Genomic DNA, 23,145 nt, shown 5'->3' on the forward strand with positions numbered 1-23,145 from the left:
CACCAGACACAGTTAGGTATAAAGCCCAGCCTGAGGCCTGGAGAGTTACTTTGAATCTTCACCCTGGGAATTTTAATGTATCCAACCCAAGTCTGTGTTACATTGACAAGCAGAAAAGCAACAAGGTTTCATCTTTCAAATATATGACAAGTACTTGGAGGAGAGGGGCCTGTGTGCCCACCCAGGCGCTCATACAGGAGGTGCTGGCCTCCCTGCCCACCGGGCTCCTCTGTGAGGGGGCACGGCCAGTGGAGACTGGGGCGGGGCGGGGGGGGGGAGCGGCTGGACTCTGAGAGGCGCCGGCAGAACTAGAGACTGGGTCCCAGGACCTCGTCAGAGAACACAGGACAGGCCAGGGGTGGCCAGTGCAACAGGCCTGAGCCTGGGTCCCCCCACGGGTGACCCTTGAGCCTGAGCCTGGGTCCCCCCACGGGTGACCCCTGAGCTGGGCGCCCCCCCCCCCCACGGGTGGCTCCTGGCTGGGGCCAGAGCAAACGTGGGGCCTGGCCTCCCAGCCTGGCCTGTGCACCACGCTGCTGGTGGACCTGCCGGACACAGACAGCCACACGCTGCGGGCCCGCTGCGATGACCGTGTGGACCTCCTGGACCAGTTTTACTGGCCGCCCCTCGGCCTGTCCTCGGCCACAGGTGAGTGCCTGGGGGGCTGGGGGCTCTGCTGACAACCCCCCTGCCCACAAGCACCCCGTTTTGCTGACATGCTTTCCAGACTGGGGGCTGGGGAGAAGGCTGAGGCCCCAGAGACCCATCTTCTCGGCCTACCGCTGCCAGTCTGCGCGCTCTGGGAAAGGAAGGTGCTCCCAGGGGTCTGGGGGCCCAGGGGGCCAGGGTCCATAATGAGGGTGCAGTCAGGGCCACACAGGGGCACCAACAACGGGGGGCCCACAGGCCTAGGCGGGCCCGGCCTCACTCAGTGCACCTGCCTGTTGGCTGAGTTTCTACAGAGAGGGCCCAGGAAGGGGCCTGCTCAGCTCCACACAGCAGGGCCACATGGACCCACCTGTACAGGACGGACTAGGAAGGTCCAGAGGCCATGTGGCCAAACGGGGAGGCAGAGTCAAGGCTGCAGGGCGGGGAGGGCCACTGCCGCTCCCGGGTTGACCTGCTGGGACCACTGGAACCAACCTGATGTTCCCTCTGCTGTGTGCGGCCAGCAGGACAGACAGAGCCTGACACCCACAGGCTCTCAAAACCCAGGCCCACCAGGTTCCAGAGTGTGGGCAGGGCGGGGCGAGGCGGGGGCAGGAGGCAGGTCAGGAAGATGGGGAGCTCAGGTTGGTCTCTCAGGCAGTTAGGAAGAAGGCTGGGCACGGAGGACTCTGCCCGCAGGCCAGGTGAGAAGACCCCAGGTGGGCCCAGGGGGAAGGGAAGCTGTCGGGCTGTAGGAGGAAACTCTGGGTGCCGAGCACCTGCCAGACCCTCACCGCGTTGTCCCAGTCGTCCAGGCAGACCGTAGCATCCTTGCTCCTCTCCCAGAGGGGACCGGAGCTGGAGGGGGTGGAGCCGGCAGGGCAGAGCGGGGGGTCACAGGAGGTCTGGGAACTGTGCGGTGGCCCCCGGAGGCAGTTCCGGGCAGCCCCTCATGTCAGATGTGGATCGGGGCTGTTGGACAGAGTGGCCCGGACAGGAGGGCGCTCTGGAGTTTGTCCAGGTCTCAGGTTTTGCTCTGGGCCCGGGTGAGCGGGGGCTTTGGAACCCCTCCGAGGACCACCCTCTCCAGGCAAGGCTCTTCTGAACTGGACCCCGGAGTCACTCTGCACACTGACCCCAACTCCTCACCTGGGGCGGACCCTTCGAGGCCAGGCTTGGCCCTTCCCACCCCGCGCCCGCCCCAGCCTCCTGGGCGTCCACGGGGGTGTTTCTGGGGGAACTGCAGCCCCGATCAGAACAGCTGCTACCCTCCCAGAGCGTGGTGAGGAGAAAGACACACAAGAAACAGGAGAAGCGCCAAGGAAAAGCACTGAGTGACCGGAGGGAGGCCGAACAGGCAAGCGGAGGGGCAGCGGGACAGCGGGGCGCCGGCTCCCGACCGGGGGAGGGCAGCGGGAGGAGAGGCGCCGGCCAGCCAGAGGAGGAAGCGGCCGCGCCCCCGGCTTCGGCTTCACCACGGGGCCTTCCAGGCCCAAAACTGACCCCTGACTTCCGGCCAGATCTGGACCAGCGCCGCAGTCTTTCCCCCCTGTCCTGTGTGCGGTGGGCAAAGGACACTCAAGGGCCAGACCCCAACAAAGCTGGTCCTGCTTCACGCAGAACTGCGGGGCACCCCGAGGGTCCCCTGGGGCAGTCACTCGGCACGGTCACCGGCCCGGAGCGCTCAGTCCGGACGGGCCGGAGTCCCCCAGGGCGGACCTCCAGGACCTGCCGCTGTGGCGCGGGGCAGTCCCCGTCGCGCGCTCCCCCCGGGTCCGGCCGGGCCCTCGCGGTCCCCCAGGCAGGACCTGGGAAGGAGGCGGGCGGACGGCGCAACCAGTCAGAGCCAGCATTCCGCGGGCGTCCGATTCAGCTCAGGCGTGTCCGACTCTGTGCGACCCCACGGACTGCAGCATCCCTGTCAGTCAGGCGCGGCCCGGGCAACCGGGAGGCGAGCCCGGGGAGGGACTTCCTGTCGGGGCGGCGGGGCTTCCGGGGCAGCGGGACTTCCTTTCGGGGCGGCGCCGCCGCAGCGCCTCAGATGGCCGCGCTCCGCGCAGCGCTAGCGGCCTCGCTCACGGTCGCCCGCGCCCGGCCGCCGCCCCTCGGCCGCCGCCCGCCGTCCGCCTGCTGCTCCGCGTTGGCTGGCGCCATGGAGCCCGCGCCCCGCTGGCTGGCCGGGCTGCGCTTCGACAACCGCGCCCTGCGCGCGCTGCCGGTGGAGACGCCGCCGCCCGGCCCCGAGGGCGCCCCGTCCGCGCCGCGGCCCGTGCCCGGCGCCTGCTTCAGCCGCGCGCGGCCCGAGCCCCTGCGGCGGCCGCGCGTCGTGGCGCTGTCGGAGCCCGCGCTGGCGCTGCTGGGCCTGGGCGCGCCGCCCGCCGCCGCCGCCGCCCGCGAGGCGCGCGAGGCCGAGGCCGCGCTCTTCTTCAGCGGCAACGCGCTGCTGCCGGGCGCCGAGCCCGCCGCGCACTGCTACTGCGGCCACCAGTTCGGCCAGTTCGCCGGGCAGCTGGGCGACGGCGCCGCCATGTACTTGGGCGAGGTGTGCACCGAGGCCGGCGAGCGCTGGGAGCTGCAGCTCAAGGGCGCGGGGCCCACGGCCTTCTCCAGGTGCGTTTGGGGGTGCGCCCGCGGGTGAGGCGTGTGGCCCGGGACCCTAGAGCGAGCTGGGCAGGCGCGCCCGGGCCGAGGCCCAAGCCCGGGGCCCGGACGAGAGGCCGGGAGCTGAGCGCGGCTCCTGGCCGCCCCTGAGCGCCCCCGCGCCCCCGCCTGGCACGGTGCGGCCCTGCGGCCTCTCAGGTCGGGCCGAGCGTCTGATCCCTCCGCGCTGGCCGCTGCCCGTGCTCTGTTCTGATAAACGACCCACGGACTTCGGAGCCAGTTCTGCGCGTGACACGCTCGTGTTTACTGCGTGCCCCGCGGGGCTGCCAGCGCTCCGGCGCTCAAGGCCTCGTCGGAATGCTGACCGGGCCGTCGGCTTGCCTCCCACACAGTTAGCACCGCGGATGCCTACTTACTCCGAGCACTTGGGGCCAGCCCTGCTCTGAGGGCGCAGTGAGGTGGGCGCTGTCCGTGCTCCTCTGGGGGCTCGTGCTGCCGGCCTGGGTCCGGATCCTGACAGCCCTACCCGGCAGGGTGCCCAGCTGTCGCCTGTGCTGTATGCCCGCGGCTGACAGGCTGTTCTGCTCTTTAACACAAAAAAGTTCATATCCGCCGCCCATACTGTTAAATGCCTGTTGAATGGCCAGAAGAATTACACCTGACTTGGAGTTTTATGTTCAAAGACATTCTGAAAGTGTGGCTGTTGTCTGGCCCCTCTGTCCAGGTACTGAACCCGCCCCCACCTCCTTCTGTAGCAGCTCCACCTCAGGTCCTCAGGTTCTTCCTCACACCCCAGCCTTCAAACCTTTCTGTGTCTGAGACGTCCTGAGTTCAGCCTGGCACCCCCACCACCGCCCTGGAACAACTTGCTGAGAGTTGTCTGCACCTTTGACCATGTGTGAATGCCTCACACTGGGGCTTGCACATTGTATGAGCATCTTTCAACTTCCTGTGTTCGTTTTGACAATTTGTTTTTGTTATAAAAAATTTTTTTGAGAGTGACAGGCTGCTGGAAGTTGCTTTTAATATTTGAAGACTTGGGTTATAAGTCTGTTTCCAGACCTGAAGTCCTTTGAAAGAAAGGGGCTGTCTGACTGTTCGCAGGCTTGTGCCCACCCACCAGCTCCAGCGTTTCCTGGGGTCCCCAGCCTCCCTCAACGACACAGAGGCTAACATCTGAAGTGGTGTGAGTGGCCTAGGCCAGCAGCTGCTGGAGTGCCCAGGTGTGAGCTGGGGGTGGAGGGACAGGTGGCTCCTTGCCTTTGCCTCCATGGGGGCTGGGGTTTCAGGATGGCAGGTGCAGGCGCTTGCCGTGTGTCCTTCTCTGTGGGGGCAGGGTTAGGGAAGGCCCTGTGCCCTTGCTGTGTGATCATTACACGGTTCTGGTTTCTGCTTTGGGCACCTTGCCCTGGGCAAGGAGGTAGCCTGCCTGTTCTCCGGATCATTTTTTACCAAATCCACAATTAGCTTGAACAGTGCTGGCTTCCTGCTGAATAGGCCAGGGTGGGGGTGAAGTGACATCTGAGGACAGATTACAGACCACAGGGGGTGAGTGGAATGCCGCTGTGTGTTGAGTCTCACCAACCAGAGGCAGGTGCGGTCAGCCTGCAGACAGCCTTGGGGTGACGTCAAGCCTGGTTTCTAGAGGTGTCAGTCGCACCTGGAATAAGCCCTCCCGGGTGAGGGTGAGGCAGGAGGCCGAGGTGGTCCCCACGCCGTGTGGAGGCCCACGGAAGTCTCTGCTGACCCCTGGTCCCACTCTAGGCGTATGCCCCGGCACCTCAAGCTCATACTGGCCTCTTCCCTGCAGAGGACGTGGGTAGAGGTGCATCCCAGGCACCTTCATGCAGCGTCTCTGTCCTTTGGCAGGTGAGACAGAAGTGAGCCCAGAGTTTGTTTTTCCTAGAGAATTTTCTAAGTTGTCTCAAGTGCCTTCCTGCTGGGGGAGTGCTTGGACGCTTCTGTGCCCTGGGCCAGGCCAGGGTCCTAGGCCCAACTCTGAAGGGCAGAAATCCAAACTCACTTTGTTGTGGCTGCTTGCTGGTTGGGGGCTCTTGGAGGTCGAGATGTCCAGCCCCCTCACCTTACAGGGAGGGGCTAAGGACATGGCTCGTGCAGGCGAGCCGTTCTCATGCACTGCTGTGACTTTCCTTTAATTTAAAAAAAACAGAGTAAGAAACTTTGGATATCGTCACTCCATTCTAATGGGTGAAAAGCTGAACAAACTGAAAAATCAACAAGTCTTCTTAGATCTGCAAGAAAAGTGAGGTCAGAGGGCAAATCGCTGCCCACCCCCCACCCCGCCCCGACTGGAGAGACCGACAGGCAAAGACAGAGAATTTTTCATCACCAGAGCAGGCGTCTCCAGGAGCACTTGCCCTGCAAGTGATGGTTTGCTGGAGGCTCAGTGTGGACAAGCCAGTTAAAACCCCAAGGGCCCCAGTCACAAGGGGCCCCCGCGCTTCGCTGAGTTTTATCTCCTGGAGCTCTACTAGGTCCTCACAGTGAATGCTGGTAGAAAATCCCTTTGTGCTTCTGGCAGGAGTGGGGAAATGGAGCCGTTTGAAGTTCACAGGAGCACCGTGTTCTTACCAAGCCTGCCCTCAGGGGGAGCTAATTAACCCGAGGCTGCCCTGCTGAGGTCATCTCAGAGCCTAACTGACCTGGGGAAGGGCCCAGCTGCAGCCTCTGGCAGAGGGGAGACTGAACAGCGCGTGTGATGTTCTCGGTCCAGACGCCCAGCTGCACTGACGGTCTGAGACCTCCACCCAGTACCTGTAGCCCACCACCACACCACAGAGGCCTGCTTATAGCTGCTCTGTTTGCCCTGAACACATGCCTGGTTATCAAGAAAAAATTACAGAACACACTGAAAGGCAGAAAACACAGCTGGAAGCGACAGGGCCAGCATCAGAATTAGCCTCAGACGTGGCAGAGGTGTCGGAACTATCAGGCCAAAGACTTGATGTAACTGTGGTTAATATGTCAAAGGCTCTAACGGATGGAGTAGGCAGCATGCAAGAGCAGATGGGCAGTGCGAGCAGAGAGGTGGGAGTTCTGAGAAAGACCAGAAGGAAGTGCTAGAGGTTTATAGTAAAAACACTAACAAAAATGAAGAATGCTTCTGATGGACATATTACTAGACTGGACACAGATGAGGAAAAGTCTCTGAGCTTGAGGATATCTCAGGAGAAACCTACAAAGATGCAAAGAAAAAAACTGAAAAGTTCTCACTGTCCCAGGAACTACAGGACAGCTGCAAAAGAGGTAGCATGTAGTAGGAATACCAGGAGGGAAAAAGGGGACAAAAGAAATATTTAATGTAGTGACTGAGAATTTCCCCAAATTAATACTAGATACCAAACAGATACAAGAAGCTCAGAGTGCACCAAGCAAGATAAATGGCTACCTGAACCCCTACAAAAAACAAACAAAAAAACTACACCTAGGCTTATAATTTTCAAACTACAGAAAAGCAAAAATAAAAGTGAAAAAAGCTAGAGGAAGGAAACACTTCACCTACAGAGGAGCAGAGATTAGAATGACTGCTGACTTCTCAAAAGCCAGGCAAGCAAAGGAAAGTGGAGTAAGGGGGAAAAATTCACCCACCTAGAATTCTGTGCCCTGTGAAATTATCCTTCAGCAGTGAAGGAGACAGACTCCCTCAAACAAAAGTTGAGGGAAATTGTTACCATTAGATCTGTTTTGCAAAAAATGTTGAAAGGTGTTTTTTGTAGAGAATGAAAATGATACAGGTCAGGAACTTGAATCAACATAATCAAAGGAAGAGGACAGGAGAAGGAAGTGAATGTAGAATAAAAGCTTTACTTTTCATCTTAACTGATATAACAGGTAATAGTTTAAAGTAGTAGAAACAAGGCATTTGGTTATGTGTAAGTGAAATTCATGACACCAAATGGAATAAGGGGTGGGAGGAAGAGGTTGGGATTATGTTGTTATAAAGTACTCGTACTACCTACGGAGTAGTACTGTGGTACTTGCAAGTGGAGTTGGATTAGCTGGGAATGTGTATTACAAACTCCAGGGCAGCCATTTTTCAAAGAGTAAGAAAACAAAACACAAAAAAGTATTACTGATACGCCAGGAGAGAACTAGTGAAAAAGGAGGAAATAGAATCACAAAATGCTCAATTAAAACCACAAAAGATGGGGTTGAGGCGGGGAGAGGAAGAAGGAGAGAAAAAGGAAGAGGAGAGTGGAAGGAAAACACTTTGGTCTAGACGCTGTGATCTAAACGCACTAATTAAAACAAGATGCTGTCAGAAGAATTGTTTAAAAGTCTTCTATGTTGTCCATAAGAAACCCACTTTAGATATGAAAACATGCAGATTAAAAATAAATGGATACTAGTGTACCATGCTAACACTAATCCAAAAACAAGCAGGAGTGGCCATATTAAATCCAGAAAGAGTGGACTTTGGAGTAAGGAAAGTTACTAGGGATAAAGAGGGGGCCAACACGCCAGAACAATCCTTACGGTGAGTGAGTGAGTGAGTGAAAGTCGCTTAGTCGTGTCCGACTCTTCGTGAGCCCATGGACAATACAGTCCATGGAATTCTCCAGGCCAGAATACTGGAGTGGGTAGCCTTTTCCTTCTCCAGGGGATCTTCCCAACCCAGGGATGGAACCCAGGTCTCCCAAATTGCAGACAGATTCTTTACCAGCTGAGCCACAGGGAAGCCCAAGAATACTAGAGTGGGTAGCCTATCCCTTTTCCAGCAGATCTTCCTGACACAGGGATCAAACCAAGGTCTCCTGCATTGCAGGCGGATTCTTTATCAACTGAGCTATCAGGGAAGCCCATCCTTAAGGTATATGTGTCAAACAGCAGCATCAGAGTGCCATTTGGCAGAAACTGACAACTTCAGAGAGGCATAGAGGAACGCACTATCATAGTTGAGACTTCAACACCCCTCTATCAGAAATGGACAGAGCCAACAGGCAGAAAATTGATAAGGACACATTTGAGCTCAATTAACACCATTGATCAACTGGATACAACGAACATCTAGGCCTACTTCATCTAACAACAGAATACATATTCTCAGGCCCACATGGAACATTTATCCAGATAAACCACATTCTAAGCCATAAAACACACCTTAACAAATTTTTTAAAATAGAAATTATACAGTGTCCGTTCTCAGGCCACAATGGAATCAAACTAGAAATCAGTAACAGATCACTGCTGCTGCTCCTGCTGCTAAGTCACTTCAGTCGTGTCCAACTCTGTGCAACCCCATAGACGGCAGCCCACCAGGCTCCCCCGTCCCTGGGACTCTCCAGGCAAGAACACTGGAGTGGGTTGCCATTTCCTTCTCCAATGCATGAAAGTGAAAAGTGAAAGTGAAGTCGCTCAGTCATATCTGACCCTCAGCGACCCCATGGACCGCAGCGCACCAGGCTCCGTCCATGGGATTTTCCAGGCAAGAGTACTGGAGTGGGTTGCCATTGCCCTCTCCCAACAGATCACTAGAAAACCCCAAATTCTTGGAGATTATGCAGCATACTTCTAAATAATGCATGTTAGTTGCTTCATCATGTCTGACTCTTTCCAGCTCCATGGACTGTAACCCACCAGGCTCCTCTATGGAATTCTCCAGGCAAGAATACTGGAGTGGGTAGCCATTCGCTTCTCTAGAGGATCTTCCCAACCCAGGGATGGAACCTGAGTCTCCAGCATTGCAAGCAGATTCTTTACCATCTGAGCCACCATCCCAAGAGACATTTTTAAATGTTTTGAACTAAATGAAAGTAAAAATATCAAATGTGTGGAGTACAGTGAAAGCAGTGTTTTGAAGAGAATTTAAAGCAGTGAGTGAGTACATATGTTAACAAAGAAAAGCGATCTAAAACCAATATTTAAGTGTCCACCTAGGAAACTACAAAGAAAAGAGCAACTCCAATCCAAAGTAAGCAAAAAAAAAACAAAAAAACACAAACATTGTGTGTGTTGGTGGTATAGTGGTGAGCACAGCTGCTTTCCAAAGTAAACAATAAAAAGAATGAGAACAGAAATCAATGAAATTGAAATATAGAGGAGAAATCAGTGAAATCAGAAGCTTTCTCTTTGAAAATATCTATGAAATCAATAAGCCTCTAGCCAGGCTAACTAGGAAAGAAAGTTAGGACGCAATTACTAATACCAGAAATCAAAGAGGGAAGATCATACAATTCGTATAGATATTGAAAGGAAGTTAAAAGACTTTGAACAGTACTATGTTCACAAATTTGCTAGCCTAGATGAAAAGGACCAATTCCTTGAAAGACAAAATTTACCAAAACTCGCAAGAAAAAATAGACAATCTGAATAGGCCTGTATATATTAAACAAATTGAATCAATTAGTAGCCTTCCAAAACAGCATCAGGCCCAGATGAGTTCACTGGTGAATTCTACCAAACATTTAAGGACAAAATTACGCCACTCTTTTCAGAGAATGGAAGCAGAGGAACTAATCCCTGACTCATTCTGAGTCCAGCGTTGTCCTGATACCAGATCTCGACAAAGGCAATACAAGAAAACTATAGACCAAGATCCCTCATGAACACAGACAAAGAATTCCTCAACAAAACATTAGCAAATAAAATTCAACAACGTTTGAAAAGAATTATCCATCACCACCAAATGGATTTATTCCAAGTATGCAGTGCTAGTTCAACATGCAAAAATCAATCAAAGTGATCCATCAGATCAACAGGCTAAAGAAGGAAAATCATATATTAGTTGAAGTAGAAAAGCGTCTGACAGACTCTAACACTCTTCGTGATAAATCAGAAATAGAGAGGAACAGAGTTTCTACAGAAAACCTACAGCTAAATCTACTTCATCATGAGAACCTCAGAGCTTTCCCACTAAGATCATAAACAAGGCAAAGACGTTCCGTCTCACCGTTGCTTCTCAGCAACCCTGGAGGTCCTCGCTAATGCAACAAGGTAAGAAAACCAAGGCACGCACATCAAGATGGAGAAATAGAAACTGTTTTGTTTGCAAATGGACATCTACGTAGAAAATCTCAAAGAATGGACCAAAGTGGGCTCAGAGCAGTTACAACGATATTGCGGGATACAGAGCAACTACTGTACTATAGCCAAGCAATGACAAGTGAAATTTGAAATTAAAAACAGTTTACATTAGCATTGCTGAAAATGAAATACTTAGGTGTGAATCTAACAAAAGATCTCTATGAGGAAAACTACAAGACTGATAAAAAAATAACTAAATCAGCGTAAAGACATTCCATGTTCATGGATATGAAGATTTAATATTGCCAAGATGTCGGTTCTTCCCAACTCAATCTGTAGATTCGATGCAACCCCAATTAAAGTCTCAGCAAGTTATCTTGTAGAAATTGACAAAATGATTCTAAAATTTTTATCAAGAGGCAGAAGAGCCAGAATAGCTCAATATTGAGGGAGAAGAACAAAGTCAGGCCTGGCACCGCCCCCACTTCAAGACTGACTAAAGCTGTGGTAATCAAGAGGGTGTGGTTTTGGCCAAAGAATGGATAGATCAGTGGAACAGAGCAGAGAGCCCAGAAATAGACCTGCATAAATATGGGTCTTTGACAAAGGGGCAAAGGCAGTCCAATGGAGCAATGATAGTATTTTCAACAGATTGTACTGGAACAGCTTTCCAATCCCAAAGAAAGGCAATGCCAAAGAATGCTCAAACTACCACACAATTGCACTCATCTCACATGCTAGTAAAGTAATGCTTAAAATTCTCCCAGCCAGGCTTCAGCAATACGTGAACCGTGAACTTCCAGATAGATGTTCAAGCTGGTTTTAGAAAAGGCAGAGGAACCAGAGATCAAATTGCCAACATCTGCTGGATCATCAAAAAAGAGAGTTCCAGAAAAAACATCTATTTCTGCTTTACTGACTATGCCAAAGCCTTTGACTGTGTGGATCACAACAAACTGTGGAAAATTCTGAAAGAGATGGGAATACCAGACCACCTGACCTGTCTCTTGAGAAGCCTGTATGCAGGTCAGGAAGCAACAGTTAGAACTGGACATGGAACAACATATTGATTCCAAATAGGAAAAGGAGTACGTCAAGGCTGTATATTGTCACCCTGCTTATTTAACTTATATGCAGAGTACATCATGAGAGATGCTGGGCTGGAGGAAGCACAAGCTGGAATCAAGATTGCTGGGAGAAATATCAATAACCTGAGCTATGCAGATGATACCACACTTATGGCAGAAAGTGAAGAAGAACTAAGGAGCCTCGATGAAGTGAAAGAGGAGAGTGAAAAGTTGGCTTAAAGCTCAACATTCAGAAAACTAAGATCATGGCATCTGGTCCCATCACTTCATGACAAATAGATGGGGAAACAGTGTTAGACTTTCTTTTTTTGGTCTCCAAAATCACTGCAGATGGTGATTGCAGCCATGAAATTAAAAGACGCTTACTCCTTGGAAGGAAAGTTATGACCAACCTAGACAGCATATTAAAAAACAGAGACGTTACTTTGTCAACAAAGGTCCGTCTAGTCAAGGCTGTGGTTTTCCCAGTGGTCATGTATGGATGTAAGAGTTGGACTATAAAGAAAGTTGAGTGCCAAAGAATTGATGCTTTTGAACTGTGGTGTTGGAGAAGACTCTTGAGAGTCCCTTGGACTGCAAGGAGATCCAACCAGTCCATCCTAAAGGAGATCAGTCCTGGGTGTTCATTGGTAGGACTGATTTTGAAGCTGAAACTCCAATACTTTGGCCACTTGATGCGAAGAGCTGGCTTATTTGAAAAGACCCTGATGCTGGGAAAGATTGAGGGCAGGAGGAGAAGGGGACGACAGAGGATGAGATGGCTGGATGGCATCAACGACTCAATGGACATGGGTTTGGGTGAACTCCAGGAGTTGGTGATGGACAGGGAGGCCTGGTGTGCTGCAGTTCATGGGGTCGCAAAGAGTCGGACACGACTGATCGACTGAACTGAACTGGAACAACTGGACGTCCACATTAAAAAAAGAGAGAATCTAGACACAGACCTGACACCTTCTACAAAAATTAACTGAGACTGGATGACAGACCTACACACAAAATGCAAAACTAAAACTCCTAGAAGATAAAACAGAAAATATGAATGACCTCAGGTATGGAAATGACTTTTTAGATACAACACAGAGGACAGGATCCATGAAAGAAATGATAGGCTGGACTTTATTCAATGTAAAACTTCTGTGAAAGTGTCAGGAGAATGACAAACCACAGACTGGGAGAAAATCCCTGTGGAAGACATGTCTGATAAATGTCTGTTTTCCAAAGCATACAAAGAACTCTTAAAACTCAACAATAAGAAAACGAACTGATTTTAAAATGGGGCAAAGACTTTGCTAGACACCTCCCCAAAGAAGATAGAGAGATGGCATCTGAGCACATGGAAAGATATTTCACATCATGTGTCATCAGAAAAATGCAAATTAAAACAGGGAGACAGCACTACACCCATGAGAACAGCCAAGCTCCAGGACACGGACAACACGAAATGCTGGCAAGGGCGCGGAGCAACAGGAAGCACGCTCATCGCTTCCGGGAGTGCAGAATGGTCTGGCTGCTTGGGAAGACTGGCGGTCTCTTACCAAGCCAAATACATTGTCACCATATGATCCAGCAATCATACGACTTAGTATTTACCCCAAGGAGTTAAAAATGTGTCCACATGGAACTCTGTATACGGATGTTCACAGCAACTGTATTCCTAATTACCAAAACCTGGAAGCCACCAAGATGTCCTTCAAGGTGAACAGATAGAACAGACAGTGGAATAGGTAATTCCAGACAATGGAATGTTATTCAGCAAAAGAGTAGAAAGAAAAAAAAAGAAATGAGCCATCAAGCCATTAAGGAACATGTTGGAAACTTGGATGCATATCAGTAAGTGAAGAAAGTCAATCTGAAAAGGTCACACAGTATGATTCCATCTGTGACACTATGACATTCTGGAAAAGGCAAAACTCTGGAGACAGTAAAAAGACCGGGGGTTGGGAGGGGAGAGATGGCTCGGTGGAGCACGGAGGACTTTGGGCAGTGACACTTCTCTGTGTGACCCTGTGGTCACGGTGGATCCCCGTCTGGGCAGTTGTCCAGACCCACAGGATGGGCAACACCAAGCATGAAGCCTGATGTAAACATGGGCTCTGGGGGTGAGGACATGTCAGTGTGGGTTCACTGACTGACAGATGTCCTGTCTGGGAGGAACGCTGATGCTGGGGCATATATGAGAAATCTCTGCCTTCTGATCGCTTTTGCTGAGAACCTAACAGTGCCTAGGAAAATAAAGTCTATTTAAAATAATAATTATGTCAGCTTAGGATAAGAACAGAACGTCCGAGTCATTCGGAGCTGCCCAAGGTGGACTGAAGTCCTCCCCCCACCGCAAGCGGTGCTGTGTCTGTGCTGTGTTTTTTACAAAGTAAATTCTTAGACACAGAACTGTAGGCACGAGTGTGCGTGTGACCGTGCGTGTGACCCAGGGAACGGCTCTCCCCGTCTTCAGTGTGGACTCGGCTCCTACGGCAGGCTGGCACCCGTGCTGTGGATATAGACCTGCAGGACGTTAGGGGCACAGCGTCTGGGGTCACGCAAAACAGACTCGTTCTATGCTGACGGCAGAGCTGCTCGGGGGCTGGTTTTCAGAAGCCGGTAGCGGCTTTCCTGCAGTCCCTTCGGCCTGCAGCTGTGTTGCCGGGGCCCGGCAGTGACCTCTGTGCTTGACCTCAGACAGGCGGACGGCCGCAAAGTGCTGCGCTCCAGCATCCGCGAGTTCCTGTGCAGTGAGGCCATGTTCCACCTGGGTGTCCCCACCACACGGGCCGGCTCCTGCGTCTCATCCCAGTCCACTGTCGTGCGCGATGCCTTCTACGACGGGAACCCCCGGCCCGAGCCGTGCGCCGTGGTGTTGCGCCTGGCCCCCACGTTCCTCAGGTAAGGCCCGCGCACTCACGTCCCCAGGCCAGGGGCCGGGCAGCGAGCCTGGAGCCAAGACCTGGGGTCTATGACCAGGGGCTGCATCAGGCAGACCGGGAAAATGGCCTCACCTGCGTGGCTGGACGAGTGGCCATGACGCCCAGCACGCCCGCTCCCAGGGCCCCGTCCGCCGAGTGGAGGCCTTCTGCTGCTGGGGGCCTGTGAGTCCTCGCGGTCACCAAGCTGTCTGGAATCGAGCACTCGGTACCAGCCACCCAAAGCCAGTCGCCAGGAGGCAGCTGTGGCAGTCTTGGGGATCAGGGGACTCAGCCGACCCCATGGCTCAGCCGTCTCTGGCTTCGCCTTTGTCTCTGGGGTGGAGGTGCTGGGCCCCCAGAGCTGGACCAGACAGTCTGCTAAACGCTGGTCTGTCGCGTAGGCTGTCGGGCAGCACCCCTGGCCTCCACCCACGAACTGCTGGTAGTCGGCCCATGTGACCAGCAAACCTGGCTCTGGACGTTGCCTTGCCCCCTGGGGGTGCAGCTGCCCCACTGCTGACCCCAGCTCACCCCAGTACAGGCCTCCTCCCCCCATGAGACAGCACGGATCCCCTCGTCCCCGCAGGGCGGCCGTGCTGTCCCGCCCCATGTGCCCTGGGAGGCGCCCCATATCAGCCTGTGTCCCTGAAGATCGGCCGTGTTTGTACGGTTTGTCCCCCACTCACCACTGCTCTGGCCACGAGCGCTGGCAGCAACTCCCTTCCCGCCTCACTCAAGAGGGGAGGCGTCATGTTTAACCTGTGGTCAACGTGGGTCTCCCCTCCAGGTTTGGATCCTTCGAGATCTTCAAGCCCAGAGACGAGCACACGGGCCGGGCGGGCCCCAGCGTGGGGAGGGACGACATCCGACTGCAGATGCTCGACTACGTCATCAGCACTTTCTACCCTGAAATCCAGGCCTGTCACCCCGGGGACCATGTGCAGAGACACGCCGCCTTCTTCCGGGAGGTCAGTGGGGGCTGCCCCCTGAGGGTGGGCGCTGGGTGTCCTGCCCTCTTGAGTCTCCTCCTGTCCCAAACCCTCATCACCACCCACTGGCTTGACCCAGGGCTAGCTTCTCAGATGCTGAGGGTCAGGGTCCTGGGACGGACCCCTATTTGAGCAGCCTTGAGGAGCCGTGCAGAGATCTTGGGGGAAGTCAGGGCTGGCGGGTGCTGGGTCTCCCACATGGGGCCTGTGCACACAGTCGCCCCCAGCACACACCCCTAAGCCTCTTGACTGGGGGACACACTGACTGTCCTGGCTCAGGGCTGAATGCACCCTAGAACTCTCAGGCGTGGTCCCAGGGGCCGTGCAGGTGCCCCCGCAAGTGGGCACAGAGCAGCATGTCGGTCCCGGCCTGCACCCGGGGGCCACGTGCAGAGACATGCTGGGGAGGCCTGGCCCCTCCCCAGACCCTCCAGGCAGTGTCTTCCCATCTGTCACGCGGGCAGTGCCGGGGAGGCTTGAGGCTCCGCTCACACCCAAGGTGGCGGCCTGAGCCTGGCCTCTTGGTCAGTGAAGCCGAGCGTGGTGCCGTCCAATGCAGACAGCGCCCGCGGCCTCAGAAGGCGAGCTGTGGGTGGGCTGCTCAGTGGGCCACAAGGCCATCGGGCACACCTGCGGCTCGCAGGGCTCCTCCTGGCTGGGTGCAGGGCAGCAGGGCCGGCAGGGCCCTGGCTGCCCAGGTGGGCTGGTGGAGCCTCGTCCCCTGCAGCCCCCGGTGAGGCTGGACCTGGGGCGGGTTTGCCTGATAATGTGGAGACTTGCTTCCTTCTTTTGACATGGTCATCCCACGTAGGGACCTGTATCATGAGAATGTCAGGGTTCCCTGATTTCTCTGGTTTGGGTAAAAGCCAGAATAGTGAGTATATAAGAGACGGTGGTGTGTGTGTGTGGGGGGGGGGGTTTCCTTGTCACATGTCCTCGGGCGTTCTTCCCAAGTCAGGACAGGACACTGGGCAGGCTCCCCGGGAGTCGCGCAGTGTGAGACGGGCCCAGCGGGCACAGGTGGTTTGGGGAGGGGCTGGGCCCAGAGGGAGTAGCAGTGGCCGTCCTGTTGCAGGTGACCCGGCGCACGGCCCGGCTGGTGGCTGAGTGGCAGTGCGTGGGCTTCTGCCACGGCGTGCTCAACACAGACAACATGAGCATCGTGGGGCTCACCATCGACTACGGGCCCTTCGGCTTCCTGGACAGGTGGGCGTCCCGCTGCCTGCCATCAGCCCCCGGGGAGGCACGGCATCATAGGCCCGCATGGCTGCTTTCGTGAAGGTTTTGTTCAGTGTTTGATTCTCAGCAAGGCCTGGTCAGCTAGCCATTCCCAGAGCAGGAATCCCCCAGAGGGCTTTAGCACAGAAGCGTTTAACCAGCCCCCTCCACTCTTGGGTAGAAAGTGGGCTGAAGGGGCAGGTGAGGCTGCAGGGCCCGTGGGACAGGGCAGGACTGCGGTGTCCAGCCGGGTCCCTCGGTGGGTCCCTTTAGGCACCACCCACTCTTGCCCGTCCGGCAGGTATGACCCCGATCACGTGTGCAACGCCTCCGACACCGCCGGGCGCTACTCGTACAGCAAGCAGCCCGAGGTGTGCAAGTGGAACCTGCAGAAGCTGGCCGAGGCCCTGGACCCCGCGCTGCCCCTCGAGCTGGCCGAGGCCATCCTGGCAGAGGAGTTCGACGCCGAGTTCGGCCGGCACTACCTGCAGAAGATGCGCCGGAAGCTGGGCCTCGTGCAGACCGAGCAAGAGGGCGATGGCGCCCTGGTGGCCCAGCTCCTGGAGACCATGCACCTGACCGGTGAGTGGGGGCGGGCTGCTCATGGGCCGTGGCTGGCTGGGTCCCCGTCTCCCGTCCTTTGGGACTGCCTTTGCAGGGTGTGTGTGACTTCCTGGCTGATCCGGCTTGGAGGCCCAGTGCTGCCCAGCACAAGTGGCCGGCCGGGCGCCCTTGGGGAAAGCATCCTTTGCACGAGTGTGCCATGAGCCACCGGCCAGTTCACACGTTGACTCCTCTCGGTAGAGCACACCCCCTTCTATCCGCTGCTGCGTGCTTTCACACTGTGCGTCAGTCAGGTGTGCTGCTTCTCACAGCCTCGTGGCTGGACATCCAGCCTCGGGACGCCATCTGCTGGTTGCGTCCTCACAGGGCAAAGTGGGAGCAGGAACACAGAGCCCCTAGCAGGGTTGCACCCTCCTACCTACCTCCCAAAGGCCCCGTCTCCAAACACCATCCCCCTGAGGTTTGGGTCTCCAGGTGTGAAGCTGGGAGGGGACACACAGGCGCCCTTGCATGCTGGGGTGAATCCTACATACATGGTCCTTCTAGGGTTTTGCTGAGGTTTCTCTGCCTGTGCTTACGAGGGATGCTGCTCTGTGACTGTCTTTTCTCCTGGTTTCTCTGCCTGTGCTTACGAGGGATGCTGCTCTGTGACTGTCTTTTCTCATGGTTTCTCTGCCTGTGCTTACGAGGGATGCTGCTCTGTGACTGTCTTTTCTCCTGGTTTCTCTGCCTGTGCTTACGAGGGATGCTGCTCTGTGACTGTCTTTTCTCATGGTTTCTCTGCCTGTGCTTACGAGGGATGCTGCTCTGTGACTGTCTTTTCTCCTGGTACCCTTGTTCGGCTTTGGTATGAAGACAGTGCTGGTTTCATGAGATGAGTTAGAAAATGTTTCCTCCTATTTTTTAGAAGAGTCTAAGGATTGGTGTTAACTCTTCTTTAAATGTTTGGTGGAATTCACCATGAAGCCCTCTGGTCCTGACTTTTCATATGTCAGGAAGTTTACAATCTCTTTACTTGGTATGGGACTATTGAGATTTTCTTTTTCTTCCTGAGTCAGTTTTGGTAATTTATGTTTTTAGGAATCTGTCATCTAAGTTATCTGGATTATTATTCATAGTGTCCTCTTAGTCTTTTATTTCTGTCTAATCAGTAATGATATCGTTGCTGTTACTTTTTTTCTTTATTGTTTTCAGTTAGTCAGTTCAGTCGCTCAGTCATGTCTGACTCTTTGCGACCCCATGGACTGCAGCACCCCAGGCCTCCCTGTCCATCACCAACTCTCGAAGCTTGCTCAAATTCATGACCATTGAGTCAGTGATGCCATCCAACCATCTCATCCTCTGTCGTCCCCTTCTCCTCCTGCCTTCAGCCTTTCCCAGCATCAGGGTCTTTTCAGATGAGTCAGTTCTTCACATCAGGTGGCCAAAGTATTGGAGTTTCAGCTTCAGCATCAGTCCTTTCAATGAATATTCAGGACTGATTTCCTTTAGGATTGATTGGTTTGATCTCCTTGCAGTTTAAGGGAGTCTCAAGAGTCTTCTCCAACACCTCAGTTCAAAAGCATCAATTCTTCAGCAGTCAGCCTTCTTTATGGTCCAACTCTCAAATCCATACACGACTACTGCAAAAACCATAGCTTTGACTAGACGGACCTTTGTTGGCAAAGTAATATCTCTGCTTTTTAATATGCTGTCTAGCTTGGTCATAGCTTTTGTTCCCAGGAGCAAGCGTTTTAATTTCATGGCTGCAGTCACCATCTGCAGTGATTCCAGAGCCCCCCAAAATGAAGTATCTCACTGTTTCATTGTTTCCCCATCTATTTGCCATGAAGTGATGGGACCAGATGCCATGATCTTAGCTTTTTGAATGTTGAGTGTTAAGCCAACTTTTTCACTCTCCACTTTCACTCTCATCAAGAGGCTTTTTAGTTCCTCTTCACTTTCTGCCATAAGGGTGGTGTCATCTGCATATCTGAGGTTATTGATACTTCTCCTGCCAATCTTGATTCTAGCTTGTGCTTCATCCAGTCCAGCGTTTCTCATGATGTACTCTGTACAGAAGTTAAATAAACAGGGCAACAATATACAGCCTTGATATACTCCTTTGCCAATTTGGAACCACTTTGTTGTTCCATGTCCAGTTCTAACTGTTGCTTCTTGACCTGCATATAGATTTCTCAGGAAGCAAATCAGGTGGTCTGGTATTCCCATCTCTTTAAGAATTTTCCAATTTATTGTGATCCACACAGTCAGAGGTTTTGGTGTAGTCAATAAAGTCAATTTTTTTCTTTATTGGTTTAGTTAAAATTTCATCAGTTTTACTGATCTTTCTGAAGAACCAATTTTGGTCTCATTCTCTCACTTTTATTCTCTGTTTATCTCTGCTTTCATCTTCTTTCTGTTAAGTTTGGTCTTGTTCTTTTCTTAGTTCTTTAGGTATAAGATGAGGTTACTGATTTGAAGTGCTTTTACTGAGAAGTAGCTAACGTGTAGCATCTTACAAGCCTCAGGTGTGCAACATGACTGTGTGACACGTGCAACACGAGACCACCAGCACATACAGTTACGTTTTTTCTGGTGATGAGCGCGCTGTTCTTTCAGTTCAGACATACGTACCTATAAACTTCCCTCTGAGCTCTGCTGCTTTTGGTTCATAACCTCCAAGTGTTTTCTCATTTCTCTTGTGATTTCTTTTTAGACCCAGTAGTTGATTAATTTTAACACTGTTACCCAGTTGCTAAATTGTTCATAACCTCCAAGTGTTTTCTCATTTCTCTTGTGATTTCTTTTTAGACCCAGTAGTTGATTAATTTTAACACTGTTACCCAGTTGCTAAATTGTGTCTGACTTTTTGCAACCCCATGGACTGCAGCAAGCCAGGCTTCCCTGTCCCAGTTTGCTCAAACTCAGGTCCGTTGAGTCGATGGTGCCATCCAACCATCTCACCCTCTGATTTTCCTTCCATTTGTGACTTCTAGCTTCTTTCCATTGTGGCTGCAGAATACACCAGTATTCTCAGAGTACTAATTTTATGGCCTGGAGAACATGCAGCTGAGAGCTTGGGTGGAGAGCTGTATTTGGTGTTCACTGTTTCCTTGTTGACCTTCTGTCCAGGGGTCAGGTGCTGATATCCCAGCTCCTACAAAACTGCTCGACTCTGCCCTTCAGTTGTTTTTTGTTGTTGTTCATTGCAGTACAGTTTCTTTAACATGTATTCAGGGACTTCCCCGGTGGTCCAGTGGTTAAGAATCTGCCTTCCAATGCAGGGGTCATGGGTTTGATCGTTTGTCGGGAAACTAAGATCTCACCTGCCGCAGGACAACTAAGCCCTTGCGCAACTAGAGAAGCCCCGCAAACTACAGGGATGACCAGCACAGCCAAAACATGTGTTTGCCCTTCAGTCTTACGAGTGTTTGCTTTGTGTGTTGGGGGCTCTTGTTTGATTGTTTTATCTTCTTGCTGAACTGACTCACCCATAGCTAACACTCTTCCTTGTCAAGTGCTCACATAAAGTCTACTTTCCTGATGGCAGCACAGCCACCCAATTCTGTAGGTTACTATTTGTGTGCTATATTTTTTCCATCTTTTCACCTTCAGCTGAAGTGTCTTCAGTGTCTTACTGTCATCCGATCGTGTTTTGTATCCATCCTGCTGGTCTTTGCTCTTTGAATAGTGACATTAATCCGTTTACTTTGGCCGGGGGGGCGGGGGGGGGGGGGCGTCCTCTCAAGATCTTAGTTCCCCATCCAGGGGCTGACCCACGCCCTTGACAGTAAAAGCGCATTGCTAACCACGGGACCAGGGAGCTCCCTCGTCCACTTACTTTATAAGTACCTGCAGATAAGGAAGAATTTGTACTGCTTCGTTGTTTTGTCTTACACCATTTTTGTCCCTCAATTTCTGTCACCACGCTCGTGTTTCGGTGGGTTTTGTGTACACCATTCTGATTCCCCACTCCTCCTCTGGTTTTGGCCATTTCCTTAGGGGTTATGGTGACACTGGTTTAGCCAGCCAGGCCAAGGACACCACACGACACGCCTGTTCTCAGGTCCTCTGCTGTCTCAACCTTGCAGCTCCCAGAGCGTGCAGTGCTGAAGGCGCTGACCACGATGGGGGCCAGGGCCGGCCTCAGCGCCTGGACTGTTTGTTCAGGTCACCAATGAAGAGACCGGCCTTGGAGGCCTTGGGAGACAGCGTGACTTGTCAGGTTCAGAGTGGGGACCAAGTTGGCGGCACTGAGAACAGGCTGGGGGTGGGGGCGTCAGGAACCCCTGGCCTGACGCCCAGCAGGGCTCCACACACATGCTGGATGAACACGTGCGGTTGTCTGGCGACAGGGCGGTGCCCTGAGCAGCTCTGTGTTCCAGGGGCTGACTTCACAAACTCCTTCTACCTGCTGAACTCCTTCCCAACTGCGCCGGAGTCCCCAGACCTAGATGGGTTCCTGGCTGCGCTGACTGCACAGTGCGCCTCCCTGGAGGAGCTGAGGCTCGCCTTCCGACCTCAGATGGATCCCCGGTGGGTGCTTGGGTCTTGCTTCCCAGGAATTTGTTTCCAGAAAAGGGAGGACTATTTAGAATGAAACCATGGGTGGTCAGACCCTGGCTGTGTAGCCCTGAGGCCCGCCAGTCAGAGGAAGGGACGCAATGCTGACACTGGAATGGGGGGCCAGGAGGCACAGGGTGGGGCACGGTGGCTTCTGCTCCAGGGAGGCCCCCCAGGAACAGCCTGGGTGTGGCCCGCCATCTCCAGCCACTCAGGCTTTCTACACCTGTTGTCCTGGGGGTGGGGCCCACACTCAACCCATCAACAAGTTTGGGGCCAGCAGGAATCTAGTGCAGCGGTGTGCGGGGAGGCTGAGCTGGCAGGACCTGCTGAGCACAGAGCCAGGGTGACTGAGAAGGGGGTGTCAGGGGCTGCCCTGCCGCCCTCCCCAGCTGGAGGATCCAGCTCTGCGGTCTCCATGGGCGGAGTCAACAGCAGGAGACGGGCCTGTCATGTGCAGGGGGTGCTGGTCATGTTCCCTCATCTGCCCCGCCCACCGGACCCGGGCTCCGCCCTGGGGGGGCCGAGCACAGCAGTGTGGCAGGCCGGGAAGGCCGGCCTGGGGCCCCTCACGCGCCCGCTCCGCGCAGGCAGCTGTCCATGATGCTCATGCTGGCGCAGTCAAACCCGCAGCTCCTGGCGCTCATCGGCACGCGGGCGAGCCTGGCTCGGGAGCTGGAGCGCGTGGAGCAGCAGTCGCGGCTGGAGCAGCTGAGCGAGGCCGAGCTGCACGGCAAGAACAGGAGCCGCTGGGCCGCGTGGCTCCACAACTACAGGTGCCCCTGCCCCCCCTTCCCCCACCCCAATCCCAGTGCGGGCCGGGCTACGCGGCTGACGCCCAGTGGGTTGCAGGGCCCGGCTGGAGAAGGACCGGGAGGCCAGCAGCGACGCGGCCACCTGGCAGGCCGAGCGCACACGTGTCATGCGCGCCAACAACCCCAAGTACGTGCTGAGGAACTACATTGCACAGGGCGCCATCGAAGCTGCTGAGAGCGGCGACTTCTCGGAGGCAAGCGCTGTCTGCCGCCCCCCGCTCCCCGACCTTCATCGGCTGCGGAGGAGGCCGGTCCCCAACAGCCCCCCTCACTCTCCACCCCCCTGCAGGTGCGGCGGGTGCTGAAGCTGCTGGAGACCCCTTACGGCGGGGAGGCGGAGGCGGAGGCGGAGGCTGCCGAGCCCGCGGAGGCCAGTGAGGCGGCCGAGGAGACCGGCGGGGCGGCCGGCCGGCGGCGCTCCTACAGCAGCAAGCCCCCACTCTGGGCGGCGGAGCTGTGCGTGACGTGATCCTCGTAACTGCCCCGGGGACTCCGCGCAGGTGACCCCAGGGCCAAGCCCTTGAGTCCACGAGGCGGCCCCCACTCCCGTCTCTCCGTGACGGCGGGGATGTCCAGTCAGGACCTGACCCGTCTCCGCCCGACGCCGACTCGCCACCCCTGCCCCAGCCTCTGCTCCCCACGACCGATGCCCCACACCCGCACCGCGCAGCCCCGAGGACCGGCCGCTTGGCCCCCACCCACCTGGCAGGGGTGGGGTGGGGGGACGCGGCCCCCCAATAAACCGGCAGCCTCCTCAGTGGCCCCGCGTGGTTGTTCGCCCGCGCCCAACCCG

The 23,145-nt window shown here is 54.3% G+C and overlaps 1 protein-coding gene across 1 annotated transcript; it reads left to right on the forward strand.

Annotated features, from left to right (window-relative positions):
* The first annotated feature begins 2,684 nt into the window (after positions 1-2,684).
* SELENOO (selenoprotein O) lies at positions 2,685-23,109 on the forward strand. The gene is made up of 9 exons (XM_070790638.1): positions 2,685-3,258; positions 13,998-14,201; positions 15,009-15,189; positions 16,286-16,416; positions 16,730-17,010; positions 21,360-21,510; positions 22,128-22,313; positions 22,390-22,546; positions 22,642-23,109. Exons 1-9 carry the CDS (start codon positions 2,690-2,692, stop codon positions 22,828-22,830), a joined length of 2,049 nt encoding a protein of 682 aa, XP_070646739.1. The 5' UTR covers positions 2,685-2,689; the 3' UTR covers positions 22,831-23,109.
* The last annotated feature ends 36 nt before the right edge of the window (positions 23,110-23,145 follow it).

The sequence above is a fragment of the Bos indicus genome, chromosome 5 (genome assembly GCF_029378745.1).
Source record: "Bos indicus isolate NIAB-ARS_2022 breed Sahiwal x Tharparkar chromosome 5, NIAB-ARS_B.indTharparkar_mat_pri_1.0, whole genome shotgun sequence".
Taxonomy (NCBI): domain Eukaryota; kingdom Metazoa; phylum Chordata; class Mammalia; order Artiodactyla; family Bovidae; genus Bos; species Bos indicus.